We start from the raw sequence: 18,858 nt of genomic DNA on the forward strand, positions 1-18,858 counted from the left end.
GATATGGGTGCCCTTAGTGTGGCCAAGGCCAATTTTTACCAAATAGCTGGCTTCCCACACATCATAGGGGTTGTGGATGGTACTCACATACCACTTCAGCCTCCAGCACGGCTGGAGGCAATATTTAGAAACCGTAAACACTATCACTCCCTGAATGTAATGGTGGTATGTGATGCCTCCCTCCAGATCCTGTCCCTGAATGCTAAATTACCCGGAAGTGCTCATGACTCCTTCGTCATCCGGCAATCAGGGATATGGCAGAAATTAACCAACCTACAAGCTGGTGATGCGTGGCTTCTGGGTAAGTGGAGACCTTTAGTACATAACAATGTTAAGCTTGATACACAGTGTTCCTGATGTGGTCTATTTTTGTTCACAGGAGACAGTGGATACCCTTGCATGTCCTGGCTGCTCACTCCTTATTTGGCTCCCACACCAGGGCCACAAAGTGCGTATAATTCCGCACTTACAGCCACCAGGCAAGTGGTGGAGCGCTGTATCGGCCTTTTAAAAGGCCGATTCAGATGCCTCCACCGCTCTGGTGGCGAGCTCATGTATGTGCCGGATATGGTGTCTAAAATTGTGGTCCTGTGTGGGATATTTCACAACATTGCCATAAGGAGTGGTGTCCCAATGCAGCCAGAGGATGCCTTACCTGAGGATGGCCCCCCCGAGGTTGGTCGAAGGTCAGTATGTGGGGGGGCCATACGCGATGATGTGGTGGCCAGATTTTTTAGGTAAGTTTGAACAAAACTCCAGTGTTTATACCTAATGTGTTTGTGTTTGTTTGCGAACATCTAATTTTTTTTTTTTTTTCTCACCATCTTCTGTTTGTTCACATAATCTTTGGCACTCCAACGCTCACTACTTCCTGCTACCCTTACCAAACCTGGATCTGGTCCTTTTGGGCATATATTCTGGAACCCATATCGCAACGCCATGTTTGTGGAATCATGTTGGCATGGTCCTTCGTCAACCAGTTCTTGATTTTTTGTTTTTATTTAATTATTTCTTGGTATGTGTTGTATTTGAATTTATCACTGTGTTCTTTTTTTGGGAGTGACCACTTTGTTTTCTCTGTTATGTTGTGAATAAATGTTTGGAGAGTGAAATGGTCTTCCTTTTTTGGGACGTTAACAGCAAGTGTAACCAGGTTAACACAAGTTACATTTGACTAAGGGGTAAACCAGTACTGACGCCAGTTGAGCTAAACTGAAATATGTTTTCAGCTTCCCAATCCACACCAAAAGGAAGCCTGGCCCAACCTTGGGATTTGTAAGATTGGCCTAAGCAGCTTGCGCACCAACTAGGAACCTGGAAAATGTAGAAATATGTAATTGACACTACACCCAAAAAGGGAAATGACATTGTTACTGTTATGTGTTTCTTGTGTCTGTTTGACATACAAAGACAAAACACAATCTAACTTTTAAAAAAGGGAAATCCTTGCAGGAACAGTCTACTTATGTCATGCTAAACTATCTTGGTTTTGGTTTTTAAAAATGAGCCACAACGTATATTTGTCTTAATAAATTTATTTAGAAAATATAACAAAAAAAAAAAAACTACTGGCGAAGGAGGCCAGACAGCCGGTCGAGGGCCACCAGAATGCCGATGACATGTTGGCGCATCTGCCCCACACAATCCGCCACCTCTTGCCGACGCCTCTGTTCCTCTGTGGGTGAGAAAAGTGTGTGGGTTAATACAACAATAGGGAATCCACATTAAAAAAAAATAACACAACCAAATCACTCCTAAACCCCAACCCAAAAAAAAAAAGGGGGGGCTGGCAAAAATACAAGGCCTAGGTACAAATTCCCAGAGGTATGATATGTGTATGTTGAAATCACCAGGAAGAGGTAAAGGCAAACCTTCAAAATCACCCAAAGTCAAGCCACAAAAACACGAAGAAAGGCACGACACATGATTACATACAAACAGTTTGTGCTTTAAAAAAAATAAATAAATAAAACATACCGGGAGCTCCGGAAATACCTCCATCATCCTCCTCGGAGGATCCGTCATTACCCAAAGAATGGGGAGGAGTTATGATGGACTCCGGGGAGGGGGTAATTGGAAGAGGGGTGGGTGGAGGAGAGGGGGAAGTGGGACGGAGGGGAAGGAGGCCCGACATTTCCGGGAGAGGGTCTGGGAAGGATGGGGAGGAGTGGGGAATAGGGGAAAGATTTGGGGTGGAGTGTTGGCTGGGGGTTGGGGATAGTGGGCGGGAACGCCGTCTGGACGGACGGTCACGGCGGAGTCTTGGCTGTCCCCCTAAAATATGACAAAGAAATTGCGGTTAGTTTATGGACAAATCCGGGCAACAAAACTCAAAAAAAAAAAAAAAAAAACAAATAGCAGTAGAATGAATAAATCAGAAATAGAGGGGAAACATGCACACGCAGATATGAGTACAAATAAGAAATAGAACAGACAGGAAAACATGCTCACGCAGATATGAGTACAAATAAGAAATAGAACAGACAGGAAAACATGCACACGCAGATATGAGTACAAATAAGAAATAGAACAGACAGGAAAACATGCTCACGCAGATATGAGTACAAATAAGAAATAGAACAGACAGGAAAACATGCACACGCAGATATGAGTACAAATAAGAAATAGAACAGACAGGAAAACATGCTCACGCAGATATGAGTACAAATAAGAAATAGAACAGACAGGAAAACATGCACACGCAGTTTGCCCCACAAACACAAACATTAAAACCACAATACTTAACACTTACTTGCCAGGATCTGCATGCGAAAGCATGCCAGCAAGCGGGGCGTTCGCCGTTGCAGGTCGGACCACCTGCGCTCCAGCTGCCCGATGTTGCGGCGTGAGCCGAAGGACCGCAGGCGGGACCGTGCCTCCGCATACGCGGAGCGCTTCTGCCGGTTGGTCATGGGTTGAGGTTGGCTGGTGATCCGGCGATCCATGACCTCCGTAAGCACCAGCAGCTCGCGCTTGGTGAATGCGGAGGCTCTCATGATGGCAATGGTGTTTTTCTTAAAAATCATTTTTGATAAAGTGTGTAAAAATTTTCTGATTGGCTAATGTATTTTGGAAATTAACAGGAGCAATTTTATTGGTTAGTGTATGAGTCATGTGTTCAACAGGGCCAGAAATCTCTGGAGAGTTATGATAGGCTTGATGCAGTGACATGCGTAAGCAAATTTAAATAAAGAAATGAACCCAGGGAAATATGCGGGGATCCACAGCAATAGTACAATTGTTTAATTGTGGTTCACATGTTTTTTGAACAATAAAAGCGAATGTTTCATCCGTACGTATTCTGCGGGTAAACACAAACACGGACAAGAGTAAAGTTTCTTGCATTGTGTTGAAAAAAACAAACAATTAAGCTAATTGATACATTGATTGGCATGATACGATTGAGGGAGGTAGGCAGAATAAAGGAGCAGGTAATCGACATCTGACAAGGCCACTTCCTGTTTATACTTGTGCGTGCGTTCCTTTCAAGCCATTTCGGGGATGTACGCTCGCTATTTCGTACGCTCGTTAGTTAGAGGAGGGGTCGTCAGAGTTTTGGGAGGAATTTTAGATGCGAACGAAAATACGAGCGAGCCATTGAATTTAAATATTTTTGTACGTACGCCTAACGTACGTGCGCCCGCTTGCGAGTGGGTCTGAATCAGGGCCAAGGAGACATTGGGAGGGACTCTCATTTGAGTTCTGGCTCGTCGCCAAGCCAAGCATGTAGTATGTAGTAGTAGATTTTGTGCTACGTGAGGTGGAAGAGACAAGGGTCGTGTGTGTAGCAAACTAGCTAATGGCATTTCAACACTAAAAGATTGTTCTATTAGCGTGTCAGCAAATCCATTTGTTCCTCTAATTTATTTATATTCTTATAATCTTATATTTGGTGCTGATTTGATCTGAAAACATCTTAAAGCAAACATACGAGGATTTCTAGGTAATGAATACCGTTATATCAAGCGTTTTCAGCGGTCATTGCTATAGAGTAGTGGTTAGGCCACTTGCTTAAGGAGCAGATGGTCAGGAGGATCACACAATAATAATAATAATAGCAACAAAATTATTTATTGCCTTATATATTGAAAATGTGTATTTACGTTTTATATATTTTATGTATTTATTTATTTATTATTTGTTTTGTGTTGGTATTAACAACATATTGAAGTCTATTTGTAGGGACTCGATCAAATTGTTCTATGGATGTGTATGTATATCTTTTGGTGAAAATTATAATGTGCATAAGCACTCGTTCATATGAATGTTACCATTTTGATGTAAGCTGCTACAAGCTTGTGTGTGTATATATAGTTAGATCTAAGCATTGAAACAATTGCCAAGCACAAAATAGGTGTGGAAGAAACACAGCTGACACCACACACCTGATAATGACTTACTTAATTGAATGACCAATTAGATGTAAGTTCAACCACTTTAAAAGGATGGCTGGTGGAGGGGATCAACACTCTTTGAGGAAGCCCCAGCTGCATATAGGGGCGAAACGCGTCAGAGGGATCCCCAGCCACATCGTTGTAGTCCGGGACATCCAGCAGCAATTGACCCGATCGCCCAGGACGCTGGTGTGCTAATCACGTGATAACGCCACTGCTACAGTGTATCTATACAGCGCGGACGCTGCTACTTTGCAAGACATCTCAGTGGAAGGCAGGCTGTCGCTGACACTGGATCCAAGGCCTGTTTTCAGCCGGAGCTCATACAGGAAGCCCTGTGGCTATTGAGCACACCAGCGGGGTGAGCATTAACTTTAGCTGCTGCTCAGAACTGGCCAGTTCACGAACTGAATATCCATACGGGACATTTGCAGTTTTCTACCCTTATGCACATATGAGGATAATTTATCACCTATTTCGATAGCAGGACAAATCCTCATTTATATTGCCTTATATGCCTAAACACGGATGGCAGCAGGACATTTCCATTAAGGGATAGTGGTATTCAATATATTGAGATAATACCATTATTAATATATAAGGTGCTTTGCACGAGAGTGACTTTAAGCAATTGCTATCAATTTTTAAGCTATCTTAGTATGTATGTCATTAGATGTACTATGTGATATATGTTCAAATTTTCAGTTTTATTTTTCTATTTACTATGTGTATGATTAAATAAATTTTGTTTTATTGATCCAGTCCTGAACAATTTCTGCACAAGCAATGGTTGCTGTGATTTATCTGGCAATTCACATCTTTATGCTTGATTTTTATGAGCACAGAGGTTTTATATATATATATATATATATATATATATATTCATTTTCATTCTCTCTCTCTCTCTCTCTCCCTCTCCCTCTCCCGAGATTTACTTCAATTTAAGTTTTTATATATTCATTTCATATTAAGCGCCGGAGTAATTTTCTTTGTCTGCTGGTGGGGATCAGGCAAAGCATTTCTAGCGCGGAAGGACCCCCATGCCCCATGCACACGCAGCCCTGGTGCACACAGTTAGCACATGGACCACATTATATATTTACCTAATGGAGACATTATTTCCTTACCATTCTGTGATCTTTCCACCCAGGTAAAGGTGATGGCACCTTCTCTGCTGCTCTCACTGAACCTCAGCAGAAACGTACCGGGGGGCTTGTCTTTCAGCAGCACGCGCTCTTTCTCCTTGCTTATGAAACCCACAATACACCTATTAATAATGGAGGAGAGAGTATTATACTATATCTGCGTACCTGAGCGGGGATAAAACAATTACGCTGGACAGGCTGAAAAAAAAAAAGGTACCAATCGATAAAACACAATATAACCAAGAAAGTAAAGAGTTCAGCCTGTTATTTCCAAACACATGAGCTGGGTACACACTATACCGTGGTGTGACGCAGTGATGTGATTTAATGATACATTGCGTCGCCATACACACTACACGATGCAGCGTACGATGGCGCGATGTATCGATACACGATGCATGCACCATCACCGCATCGGCCGTGGAATCGTCACATCTGGTGTCCCAATCTTGTTGATTACCCCAACCCCTCAGCCCAGTGGGTCAGTAGGAACTGCAGCAAATTTCAGGTCAGGGCTAATAACATCCAAAATGTTGACAGTACACTTTCACAATCATCCGTCTGCTTGTAAAAGTGTCCATCACTTCACCACTATCAGTGGTGACTTATATTGGCCCCTTCCTTGGTGCTGGAGGTGAGTGTGAAATATGCCATGTCTCTGTGTACGTTCAACTTTGACCATCCCGAAATCCTGTCTGCACACCTAAGACACGCCCACTGCGCACTTCTCCTGCATGTGAAGGCCAAGTTCCACGCAATTAGCTGCCAGTGGACACGGGGCTGATGACCACCAGGCAATTTTATCTAAAGTAGCTCTTCGGCAGATAAAGCTGAGGCGGGATGTCTGAATCTGTACAAGAACGGACAGGTGAGGGTATGCAGAGACTAATGACGTGGTTCAATAATGAAATAATGGGGAAACGGCGCGATCTGATGGACTTTGACCGTGGAATGATTGTTGGCGCTCGCGGCAGCTGTGGGAGCATTAGCGAAACGGCTGCTCTGGTGAATTGTTCGAGGGCGGCAGTTGGTAAAGTGCACACAGAGCGGTCCAGCAGAAAACCAAAACTGGGAATGAGGGCAAAGCCTGTGGTCGTAAACGCCTACCGGATGCTCCATCAGAACGTTGAGTGGGCAGACATGTTCATTCCACAGATGGGCAACAGCAAATCGAATTACATATAATTAACTCCGGGACCAATTTAAACTGCCTCTCAATGGACGTGCGCCGCACGTTACATCACATGTGCTACAGAAGCAGAAGGCCTGTCCGTACGTCATTGCTATATTATCTACTGCTAACAGTTTGCTCCAGAAATTGGACAGTACATGATTGGAATTGATCTGGATCTGACCAATCATGTTATCAGTTATGCCACGCAGATGGTGGGGTGAGGATATGGAGACCACAGCATGAAGGTACAGATCCTTCTGGATTTACTACCATCAAACCTTCAGGAACTGGAAGATGCAGCTCATCATATTTGGCCTAATATTGCCCATGAAATGTACCGACAGTCCGTAGAGTCCCTGCCTAGAAGAAGTCAAGCCGTATTGAGGGCAAAAAGTGACCCATAATAATTTGGCCACTGAGTGTAGTTAAAAAGGGGGGGGTTATATTATTTCTGTACACAGTGGTCATTTATAGTGACACTATAATGAGCAGCCAGGCCCACAAAAGCAATAATAACCACAGGAATAATAATGACTTACCCATCGTTCCAAAGACACAAGAGATGCTTCTTAATGAGCTCTAAAACGCCCTCAATCCAAAGCCAAAATGGGAAATTCTTCTCATTCAGATTTTCCTAAAAAAAAAAGTTAAAGCAATAAGCAAACTCACAGAATATTCTATACATTTGTTTTCCATTTTTAATAAAAAAATAAAATAAAATAAAAATTCCAAAACATAAATTTAAGACATATGTAAATGCTCGGCCACATGACGTCATGCAACTCGCCAACTGCGTGGACCTCTGAATCATGTCCAAACACTCCACCCCTCCCTCTTAAGTCACAGCAGCCCAGCACACGCTGCTGTGTGCTGGGCTGCACTGGGAGACTGCTCGTGGCTGCTAAAGCAGCAGCTGCAGCAGTCTCCTATGCCTATGGGGGTAGCGATCACGCCGATCGCGCCCCCCATTGGCTGTGCGCCGGGTTGAGGGGCACACAGCGTCCTCCTCCCCAGCGCACAGCGCCGCTTTGTGGCGCTGAAATACTTATTTATTTTATTTCTAAGGGGCGTGGCCACGCCGGCCGCGATTAGGCCACGCCCTCTGTCACCTGGGCCCGGCGGCGCTCTCGTCGGCCCTGCATACACTCAGGTGAATGCATGCACCATAGGGGCTTTCAGGACTCTGTATGCGCAGTAGCAAATAATCACTTAACTGTGCAAACATGGGCACTGGATATATCTCTGAACGAGGCCTAATACAGGTAATCCCATTGGCTAAACAGTCCCTATGATGATTCCAATAATGTATGCTTAGAAAAATTGCATGGTTTTCCGCATTCGTGTCTGCGCCTATATGCTGATTCCGCTTCCAATTGTGGGTGAACTGAGACGCCAGGTGCCAGTGTCGAAGCCAGGTCAGAACAAGCAGTTTCAGGTGTAGGTACCAGGTAGGGTCAACAAATTGCCCGCAACAGCGTAATGGGTGGAGTCACTAACAGACGTTTACTGACGGCGAGAGGGAACCCCTAGGAGTGGTGTAGTAAGCCCACTCAGGTTACTCAAGGTCAAGCAGGCACCTCCATTCTACATACAAACAAATATCAGTGATCGCCCGGCGGTGCCAGATCATCTAGTCACAATACATATATAAAACATTTCTAGTTTTTATTACCTTGCAGAATCTAGTCCATGGAATAAAGTCCTCTGGATTATTTGTGTTGGGACCTGCAGATGGAAAACACATGGGGAATACGGTTTATTTTCAATATAAAATACATATCCATGGTCCTTATTGCATAAAAAGTTGAATTACAAAGAATATAATGACATATTTATTTATTGGTGCACTTTGACAGAAGAAAGGAGGTTTATTTTTTCCCCCAAAAAAATATTCTGTCCATTTACTTTTCAAATATGTAAAGGGATAAAACTCACCTTTGTGGGACAGGCAGGTCCTCTGCACTGAACTGAACCTCTTGAAAAGCTATTTGTGGAAGTCACAAATAGCAGTGACAGAAGTTGGCACAATGTGGATATGGTCAGCCTGTAGACTGCCTACATCACCACAATGGTTGAGAGTTTACTCAAAATCATACTCGTTTCATGACTTCTAACTGTGACTTCATCAGAGATATAATATTGCATCTCATTAATATGCTCCACGTCGGTCCTTACACGTACTGCTGAGTAGGGATAAAGGACTGTTGGGGATAATGAGATTAGTCCCAACCTTGGTTAATGTCATATTTTTCTTCTACTATTTTTCATATTTTTATTTTCCATTTTATTGTTTTTCTTTAAGGCCATGCAGATTTATTTTTGATTACATATGCTGGAAACAGTGGTTTCTAGCAATGCTTAAGGCCAGTTATTATAGTGCCCTTTGCCCAGGGGCGTAGCCGCAGCTATGAGATCTGGCATTGCAGACGTACAGAGGCTGGCACATTCACAGTGGTGCCCACATCACTTTTGTGTCTTCTTATAGAAGTAGAAGTACAGTATGGCTTGGAACGCTTTTGTTTGGAAGTTGTAAGGAAGCCTCTGACAACTGTTCCCAGCAGATCATTTTTTATTATACCATTGTTGTACGGTGGTCATTCGGGGCTAATACCACTACTGTCAGCTAAAGCTTTCTGCAAGTCCATTGTGGGTTTTACTTCGTTTTTGCAGCAGCAGAGATGCTTGAACATTTTCAACCGTTCAATAAAAATAATTTCAGCAGTTTTGATGGGCACAAGCTTGTTTATTGCACAACTGGCACAGATTTTAGTTTGTAGTTCACTATGGCAAATCGCAGTTGTCTGTCAGAGGCGCGCGTTTCGCTGCCTCATAAAAAAAAAAAAAAAAACATTTCAAAAATAACTTACATTTTCAAAAATTCTGTATTTTTGCAAACACCTCAGGGCTTGAAGCTCCCCACTTGCGTTTCAAGGCTCACAAAGAAATTGTATCAAGCTGCTTGGAGCAGGTACAACATCCTAGGAGGTTAGAAGGGGCAGCTTGTTTCTTTGTTAGTCATGGAACCTTCTTAGCATGGCTTTTTTTTAAGGGCTAACGAGTAAATAATGAGTCTTTAAAAACAGAACGCATTCATAAATAAGGGCACCATCGTTCTATTTAAATTTGTTAGAATTTGTAGAAATACGTCCGGTTTAATATTATACCCTGATTTATTTTGTCCTCTACACTTAGAGACCCAGCGAGGCATGCAATATGACTGGGGGTGTCCAAACATTTGCATACAACTGTATAATATGCCACATTCATCAGCGTCTCACCTAACAGCTTCTCTTCCAGCATGCTCAGCTGATCTGCGTTCAGTCCTCGTTTCGTTACGGAGGAAAACTGGCAGCTTAGCACCTCGGATAGCTGTGACCACCTGGCTGCTGGCGGGTTTAGGAAAAAGGACAAATTCTGCAGAAGAAACGCGGCAGCATCACTGACGGCACCAAGATATAAGTCATCACAATACCGTAGATTTACAATATTATATAGTTCTTCATGGTTGTAGCAAAATATTCAAAATATAAGGAGTTTTGTAAGTCTTTACCCTTAGGCTCCTGCTCTCTGCCCTGGACATGCCCTCCCCGCAGCTGGACCTCGGTGACCTAGCCATGAGTAACTGTCCACATACCCTCTCACCCTTAATCCTAATACCCTAACGCTAATACCATAACACTAATACCATATCACCCTTAATCCTAATACCCTAACTCTAATAACCTAACACTCATCCTTAATCCTAATACCCTAACACTATCCTCACCCTTAAGTGTCTTGAGTTCTATTAGAGAAAGTGCGCTATACAACTAAAGTTGTTGTCAATATTCCCAGGGCTATTTTTCTGGAAAAATAGCTTCAGGAACTGTGGGTGGAGCTACTGGGGGCGGAGCTATAGAAAAACAAATATATTATAAATGCAATATATATGTTCTATATTATGATTATATACACATATATGGTATTTAGAAAATAATGCACTCGAAAGGGGTTTTGAAATAAATCTGAATTTCTGCTTGTTCCTGCTGAATAATAGCACCGATTATTCCCAACCCCAAACAAACACTAATACCCTCACCCTTAATCTTAAACCCTAACACCCAAAACCCTCACAATTAATCCTACTACAATAACACCCCTTTGCCAGAAATATCGTGCTAGGTACACATCGTTAAGTGTGTACCCAGCATAACCCTTAACCCTAACCCTAATACTAACCAAACTCCTAATCCAATTCTAGCACTAACCCTAATAACCACACCCTTAAAGGGCCAAGTAGTTCTCATCTGTCGTCAAATTCTGTTTCTATGTAAGGGATGAGAATAACACTTTAGATTCATACTACCATATGATATATGGTATAACTATATGGCTGCGTGCATTATCCATAACTCCCAACCATCCCGATTTCAGTCCCTATTTGAGGGCTCTATCCACTGTTACACATCCGGATTAAATTGTCCCAATCACCAGGCATTAAGAGAGGTGTATCCATTTACGTTACTGCAGAGCAAAGCACCTGCCAATGTGGTGCGTGTGGTATAAAAATTGCGCTAGGATTACAGAGAGATAATAGGCAGCCTAGTGTAGGGATGACCATCGATGTTGTGAAAACATTGATGGTTGCTGGCCGATGTTAACTAGTTGTGCCAATTTTTTTTTTTTTAGTAGCAGGGCGGAGCTTAGCCCCGCCCCTGGTGGCAGCTAAGCACCACCCTAATTTTTGATTGGCCCGCGGCCCGGCTTTACAGCAGCAGAAGTATTCATTGAGGTGTGCAAACCATCGATGGTTCTCCATAGATGGTTTGTATGCCAGCAATGGTAATCATCGATGGGCACCCCATTGATGGCCATCCCTAGCCTAATGCTTTATAGCACTTGGCATGCCCCCAGGAGCATGGTCACGCCCCCTCTCTGATGCAGACACCCCACCCCCCACCCTGATGTAGCCATGCCCCCTCCATAATGCCGCATGGTGTGGTCACACCCCCTCTGTGATGCCACCACACCCCTTCCCTGATCCAGCCACGCCCCTTTCATAAAGCCTCATGTGTGGTCACACCCCCTCTGTGATGCTGCCACACCCCATCCCTGATCCAGCCACGCCCCTTCCATAATGCCTCATGATGTGGTCATGCCCAATACTGGGAGGTAGGCTTTATCAAAGACCCAATGGACAGGCAGAATGTAAGATTTATGGGCACCTACCTTTGTCTCGGAGGAGAGCATATTGTACCACAGAATAGAGGCCCAGCCACTAGGAAGCTGACTCACATTGGAAATCACTACAATGGGGAGTGATGCGGTCTGTTGGAGAAATGGAAGGATAGAACAGATTTATAGCACGACGTACAGGTTGAGTCTCCCACATCCAAAATGTTTGGGACCAGGGGTATTTTGGATATCTAAATATTCCATATTTTGGAATATATGCATACTATAATGAGATATCTTGCGAATGGGACCAAGTCTAAATACAGAATGCATTTATGTTTTATATACACCTTATACACACATTGCCTGCAGGTCATTTTATACAATACTTTCAATAATTTTGTGCGTTAAACAAAGTTTGTGTAATTTGAACCATCAAAAAGCAAACACAGGGTCTCATTCAGACCCGCTCGCGAGCGCAGGACGCTCGCAAGCGGGTCGATGGTGCCCAAATACGCATGCGCATGACGGAGGCTGCTCCGTCGCTCGCATGCGCGAGACCCGGCGAGCGACGGGGAAGCCGTCGCTCGGGGCCTCGCACCAAAGGGGGCGTGCTGTCGATGGTGAGTGACAGCACGCCCCCTGTGGTGGGCGTGCCGGGGCTGGCTACCCAGACGGAGGCGTTCCCATGGGAACGCCTACCGCCTGGGTCCGGCCCCACTGACATCACTAGTGATGTCAATGGGAGTGCTTTCGGCTCTGATAGAGCCAAAATCACTCCAGGGCTTGCGGCAGCGAGACCCTACCGCAGGGTCTCGTCGCAAGCCCGATGGTCGCGATGGTCTTGACCATCGCGACCATCATCATGGACGCTCGCGTAAGCTGTGGGTGGTAAGCCACAGCTATGCGAGCGTCCAGGAGGACGCACCAAAAAAAACGCCCTGATTCAGAGCGGGCGCTCATTCAGAGCGTCCGGCTCTGAATCAGGCCCACAGTACGCACCATTGACCGATCTGCATACATGGTTGCAATTGCGATCCGTAATGAATCAGGCTATTGGATTGCTTTATTCTTGCAGAAAACATGCAGTGAATATCGCAGTTGTTAGCTGATTTGAGGTCTCTGTACCAAATTGTGTTACTCTGCACCCTGTGATGGTCAGTCAGCGGTATAATAAGTGCTTCTAGGCATCTCTACTGAAGAGGAGCTGAGGCGCTGTTCTGTATGGCTCCTATTATGGTAGGGGTCGCCAAATGGAGGGGACAGGTTCAGGACTTCAGTAGGACATACCCATTCCATCAGCCAAACATGTGTCGCTAGTAAAACAGCGTCTGCAAGTATCCATTGTTTAATAACTAGGCTCTAAAGAAACAAGGGGTTAATTTGCCCTTTGACAAGCTACAATTTAGCACAAAATCTCTGATATTTTTGTAAATGAACACGTAGACATCACTTGTGTGTTACACAGGTATCAATACTTCTATTGTATCGTACCTCACTATCCCTTTTACGCTGAAGATAAACGGTCGCAGCCACAGGGCCTGATTCAGAGCCGCTCGTAAGCGGCCGCTCGTTCGCTCCGAGCGATGTTTGCCCAACTGCGCATGCGTACGGATCGTTATACGCATGCGCGAACCAGTCAGTGCGGTCGAAATTCATGTGCTCGCAAAATAGCGAATGCCTGATAATTTGAGTGACAGAAAGAGGCGTATGTGGGTGGTAACGGGGGAAGGTGCTTGAAAACGGGGAGTGGAGATCCGAACGCAGGCGTGCTTAAAGGTCAAAACGGGCGTTTTATGGGTGTGCATAATTAAAACAGCAGCGTCATTGACCACGTCACTGGGTTATTTTATAGTCAGAACTGCTCGCAAAATTGTGGTAGGAAAAACCAACCCCAAGAATAGCGAGCAGTTCATTCCCTGGTCGATGTACTCGATTAATCTAATAAATAGCGGACATGACGTAGGATGCAAGCGGCCAGGGGGCGTATTTTAAAAAAAAACGACCGCAAGTTTGGTTCGCTCATTCAAACCTAGAGGCGTGAACAGACCGCAAAGAGAGAACGGTTGATTTGAATAGCCACCCCTATTTTCTGGACGAGCGAGCGCTAATTGCGTCCGGCTCTGAATCAGGCCCACAGTACGTTATGTGTACGTAAATGAGCTGCGGGATATGAAATACAGTTTTCTCCATCTGTAGCAATGATGGCTACGTCCGCCCTATCAGTCGATCCTGCAGCAAGCGTACCTCTAGATCCACCACTAGTCCTGGCTGGCAAAGCTGAGTCTCAAAACTCAAGGAGTGCAGCTCTTCCGTGACAATGAGGGGACCCTACAAGGAGAGAAGACAATGAATAGCACATTAGGATAAATAATAGATATATTTATATAAAGAGGCACAAAATGCAGATGTGTTTCTCTCTCAGTTCATCTGTAACATTTACACGGCTGCAAATCTGTGCCGAGCATTCGGGCTGATTCAGGTTAGTACCATATTGTTTACCTAGAGACCCGATGGTGGGGTGTCTGCGCAGTACCCATTCTATGCATGTGCAGAACAAATCCTGCAATCACGGTCGCAGTGCCCCCCTTAGTGCAGCCTGATTGGGCTGCGTTCCTGGAAACGGGGTCATATCACCCCCATTTCCTAGGAGTGCCAAGGCCAGGGTCTGCGTCGTAGGACGCAGATTTTCTGGCCTCACAAGCGGCCAGGAGCCGTCCAGCTTGGTCAGAGAAGCAACCATTGAGATTGATGGCTGCTATCTACGGACGCTGCGCTCTGATCGCAGAGGCCAGCAGGCACCTCTTACTGCATTTGCATTTAATTGGACGGTATTACACAGGCACTTCCTTGCGGCTGCGTAATACCGTTCACATCTGAATCAGCCCCATAAACTAATGCCATAACTATTGAGTGAATCACAATAATACGAGGTGAGGCTATTAAATAACGAGACTGATGCTATAATTTATGTTTAATTATATTAAAGTACATTTTATCTCCGTTCCCCTTCTATGTCCTCCCCTTCTACAGCCACACACTGCTGCCCTCTTATCTTCCATTGGTCAGAGCCGCGCTGTAGCTCAGTATCTGTCAGATGTCTCCACAGCTCCCTCATATTCTTCTTTACCTCAGTAACTGATGCACAATGGGTTCCCTTGTTACAGATGTGACTTTAGGGAAAAGAGAGAAGTCACAGGGTGCTAGGTCTGGCGAGTATGGAGGGGGCTCTAGCACTGCCATCTTTTTCTCTGCCAATAACTGCGTCACAGAGAGAGCTGTGTGGGAGGCAATCGGGAAGCCGACTGCCTAAATACCGGCAGCCGGCTTCCCGACTGTCTTATCCCGGCAAAGGATGTAGACGCCCGCATTTCCCCGATGCCGGGAGACCGGCGCCCGGCATCACGATCGTAGTGATGCCGGGCGCCGCGAGCGGACAGCCGCGGGGGGGGGGAGGGATAGGTTTAGGGCTCCCGGGGGGGACTTAGGGTTAGGCACCCCCCCGGGAGGGTTAGGCTAGGGGGAGGGAGGGTTAGGGTTAGGCACCCCCGGGGGACTTAGGTTTAGGCAGCGGGGAAGGGGGTGGTTAGGGTTAGGCACTTAGAGGGGGGATTAGGGTTAGGCACTTAGGGGGGAAGTTAGGGTTAGGCACCCCTAAGGAGGGTTAGGGGGGTTAGGTTAGGTTAGTGGATACTTACCTATCCACGATCGGGATTACCAGCGCTGTCGGGCTTCCGCTGCGTCGCACTCTGCTTCTGTTGGGCTGCCGCTGACGGGAATCGAACCGCCGGCCATGCGGCCGATGGTATTTCATACCAATTCCAGCTGTGTGGTCTGGTGCGTTGTCCTGATGGAGGATGGAACCAGTTTTCCACAATTCTGTCCTCTTTCTTCTGATTATTTCCCACAAAGTCGCTAGAACAGTTTTGTAGTAATGTTGAGTCATTGTTTCGCCTTCTGGTTCCCAGTCTTCCAAAATAACACCCTTGATATCAAAGAAAACAATTGACGTGGCTTTGAATTTGGATTTGTTTTTGACGTGCTGTCTTCATCCTTGGTGATGATGGTGTTTTCCAGCGCATGGACTGGCGTTTTGTCTCAGGATAGTACTGGAAGATCCGTGTTTCATCACAGGTAATAAACTAAAAAATGTGAATCCGCTTAAATTTGTTCCAAAATGTCTGTTCAAATTCGCTTTCGATTTCTTTCTGCTCGGCAGTGAGAAGCCTGGGAACCATCTTAGCACAAACATTTGTCATGTTAAGATCTTGACGCAAAATTATGCCTAATAGCTTCTTTGTTGATGTTATTTACCATTTCTGCTATCGTTCAGATGACGAGTCGATGGTCAATTTGAACAATTTTCAATTTTTCTTTTTCCACACTTTTATTTGTTTTTGATGTGCAAGACCTTCCGGGTCGTTTCATCATCTGCGACATCCTCACGACCATCACTAAATATTTTGTGCCACTCAAAACACACGTGCACATGACATACAATCTGCCCCGTAAGCCTCGTGAGCATAGGGAAAGATTTGGTGGCCGTTTTGTTCAATTTAACTAAAGGTTTTACGTTAACACGCTCTCACAAATACATATCCTCATTTCTTTTTTGTCTCTCTCAGTCCTCACTCAAACTTGTCGCTTACTACTGGAACCCTCCCCATTCCTAGGACTGTGCATCTCCTCTCTGCCCCTCAGCATATAACTTCCAACCAGAATGGAATTCATACTCGAAAACGTGCTGAGATTTGGAACAAAGACCCACCAGGTGCTATATAGGATGAGGATTGGGATAACATTGTTCAGCTTACTCACTTGTTCACTCCGGGGGGAGATTTCTCAAATGTTGTAGAGAGATAAAGTGTAGAAGTTGCTCAACCAATCAGATTCTGTCATTAGCACAGTCTATAAAGTGACAGGAGCTGATTGGTTGGTACTTTATCTCTTCAAGATTTGATACATCTCCCCTCAGTTTCTTCGTGGAGAAGATTCAATTCAAGACTGTCACGAACCTGTCTAGTTGTCACCTTTTTGCCTTGAGACTTACCCCTGTCAGCTGTCCCATGGATCTGTGTTTGCAGTTCTCCTGGGGGATCTGCTCTGACTTCTCTATGCATTCCTGTCACAGTGATTATTGCACCTGGCCTCTCCTCTGTCTGTGAGCACTGCTAGCCCTGATTGGAGTCGCAGGTGTGGTTCTGATTCTCAGAGCTGCAGAGATGAATACTCCCTCTGCATGTTGTGCCTTCCACCACTCAGAATGCTACTACCAGACCACCTGTCCGTATCCACCAATTGCTGCCAGACCCAGGGTATATATTTCCTCCCCTGATAGCATTCTGGGCCTGAACATCTCGTCTTCCCGTGGTGTATGGTTCATGCTGTTTCTGCATTCAAGCGTATCCCTGAAACCTGCTACAGCAACCCCTGGTGCAATCCAGAAAACCTGTTACAGCTATACCTGGCAATCCAGTAAACCTGCTGGCAGCAACCCCTGGTGCTTCCAGAAAACCTGCTACAGCTAAGCCTGGCAATCCAGTAAACCTGCTGACAGCAACCCCTAGTGCATCCCGAAAACCTGCTACAGTAATACCTGGCATCCAGTCGTCCTGTTACAGCAATACCTGACCTGTGCTCTGCTGCTAGTCCTACCCCTGGTTGGTCCCTGGCACTCTGTAAACCTGCATCGTGTCACCCTGCCTTGCTTCCTGTTGTGGATCAACTCCTGCCCCTTTTACCTACCTACTCCCTCCCTGAACCTAAAATTCCCAAACCTACCCATTCCTTCCTGAAACCTGTTATTCCCAATTATCCTATCCAGCCTGCACCTGAGTTCCAACCTTTGTCACAGAAATTCCAGATTACCCTGTTTTACCCTCGTCTCAGCATTACCTGACTTTCCTTCAGCCATTGTCAAGTTGTTCCAGTCCAGAGTCAAGTTCCAAGCTCATCAGTTCAGTCCATGTTGTTCCAGTCCAGAGTCAAGTTCATAGTTCAGCAGTTCAATTCAACAAGTCTTCCTGCCGGTCCCAGTCCGGTTCCTCCAGTTCCTGTCATTTATCATCAAAGGCAGTTTTCACTGCTACACAAGTCTTGTAAATAGAGCTATCTACATCATCTGTGGTTCCAGTCATGCCAGCCTCCGTTGAAACCCGATCACCACCTGAGACAGGTAACTCGCAGACACCAATTGTGACAAAGACTTAGGGCTCTATTTATTAACATTATTTTTACTAAAATAAAGTGAAAAAGGGTGTTTTCACACCCTTTTCACATTATTTTAGTATCACCTATAGTTATTACAGGGCAATTGGAGTAGAATTAGTAAAATTCTACTCCAACCCCTAGTATCACTTATTTTTAGTAAAGCAGATCGCATTTCCCATAACTGTAATGGGAAATGTGATCCGACCATAGTTACTAAAAATAAATTGTAAAAAAATACCGGGGGAAGCCCTGTGATAATAACGCCACCTGGAGGTGGCATTATCCAGGGTCTCCCCCGGTTACCGGGCTCCCACTTTGCTCTAACGGGGAGAGCAGAGGCGGGAGCCGATACCAGTAATCAGCTATGTGGTCTAAGCAGACCGGAAGCTGATTGCTGTAAAAAAAGGAAACAAAAATTGAAACTTTTTTTTTTTTTTTTACTTACCTGAATCCAGGGACCAGTGATCGGGCCTCCGCTGATGGCTCCTCTCCGGTCAGCTGGTCTCCCACAGTGCACTGCTGCCCGGTAATCAGGTGATCGGGTCCCAGTGCAGTATGGGAGATCACCTGATCGGGAAGCCCGGAGAAGATCACCGGAGGCCAGGAGGATGCAGGTAAGTGTAATGAAGGGAGGGGGGGTCGCGGGGGTTTAGTGTCGGTGGGAGGTAGCAGCAGCGGTGTGTCGGAGCATGCGCGGGCTCTTAGTCACGGTATTTTTTCCGAAAATACCGCAAATAGAGTGCGGATGGGATCCGCAGGGACAGAGCTTTATCGCAAGCTC

At 45.3% G+C, this 18,858-nt stretch overlaps 1 protein-coding gene across 1 annotated transcript in view; it reads right to left on the reverse strand.

The window, feature by feature from the left end:
* LOC148475100 (signal transducer and activator of transcription 1-like) overlaps positions 1 to 18,858 on the reverse strand; it is a gene marked incomplete at its 5' end in the record, with an annotated part of 56,923 nt that overhangs the window by 19,018 nt on the left and 19,047 nt on the right. The window contains 6 exons of the mRNA XM_088457733.1: positions 5,522 to 5,661; positions 7,253 to 7,347; positions 8,386 to 8,438; positions 9,992 to 10,127; positions 11,922 to 12,020; positions 14,115 to 14,198. Of these exons, the coding sequence (XP_088313859.1) occupies positions 5,522 to 5,661; positions 7,253 to 7,347; positions 8,386 to 8,438; positions 9,992 to 10,127; positions 11,922 to 12,020; positions 14,115 to 14,198 (607 nt within the window). The remainder of the gene's footprint in view (positions 1 to 5,521; positions 5,662 to 7,252; positions 7,348 to 8,385; positions 8,439 to 9,991; positions 10,128 to 11,921; positions 12,021 to 14,114; positions 14,199 to 18,858) is intronic.

Source organism: Taudactylus pleione, unplaced genomic scaffold (genome assembly GCF_031769625.1).
Source record: "Taudactylus pleione unplaced genomic scaffold, aTauple2 ptg000781l, whole genome shotgun sequence".
Classification (NCBI taxonomy): Eukaryota; Metazoa; Chordata; class Amphibia; order Anura; family Myobatrachidae; genus Taudactylus; species Taudactylus pleione.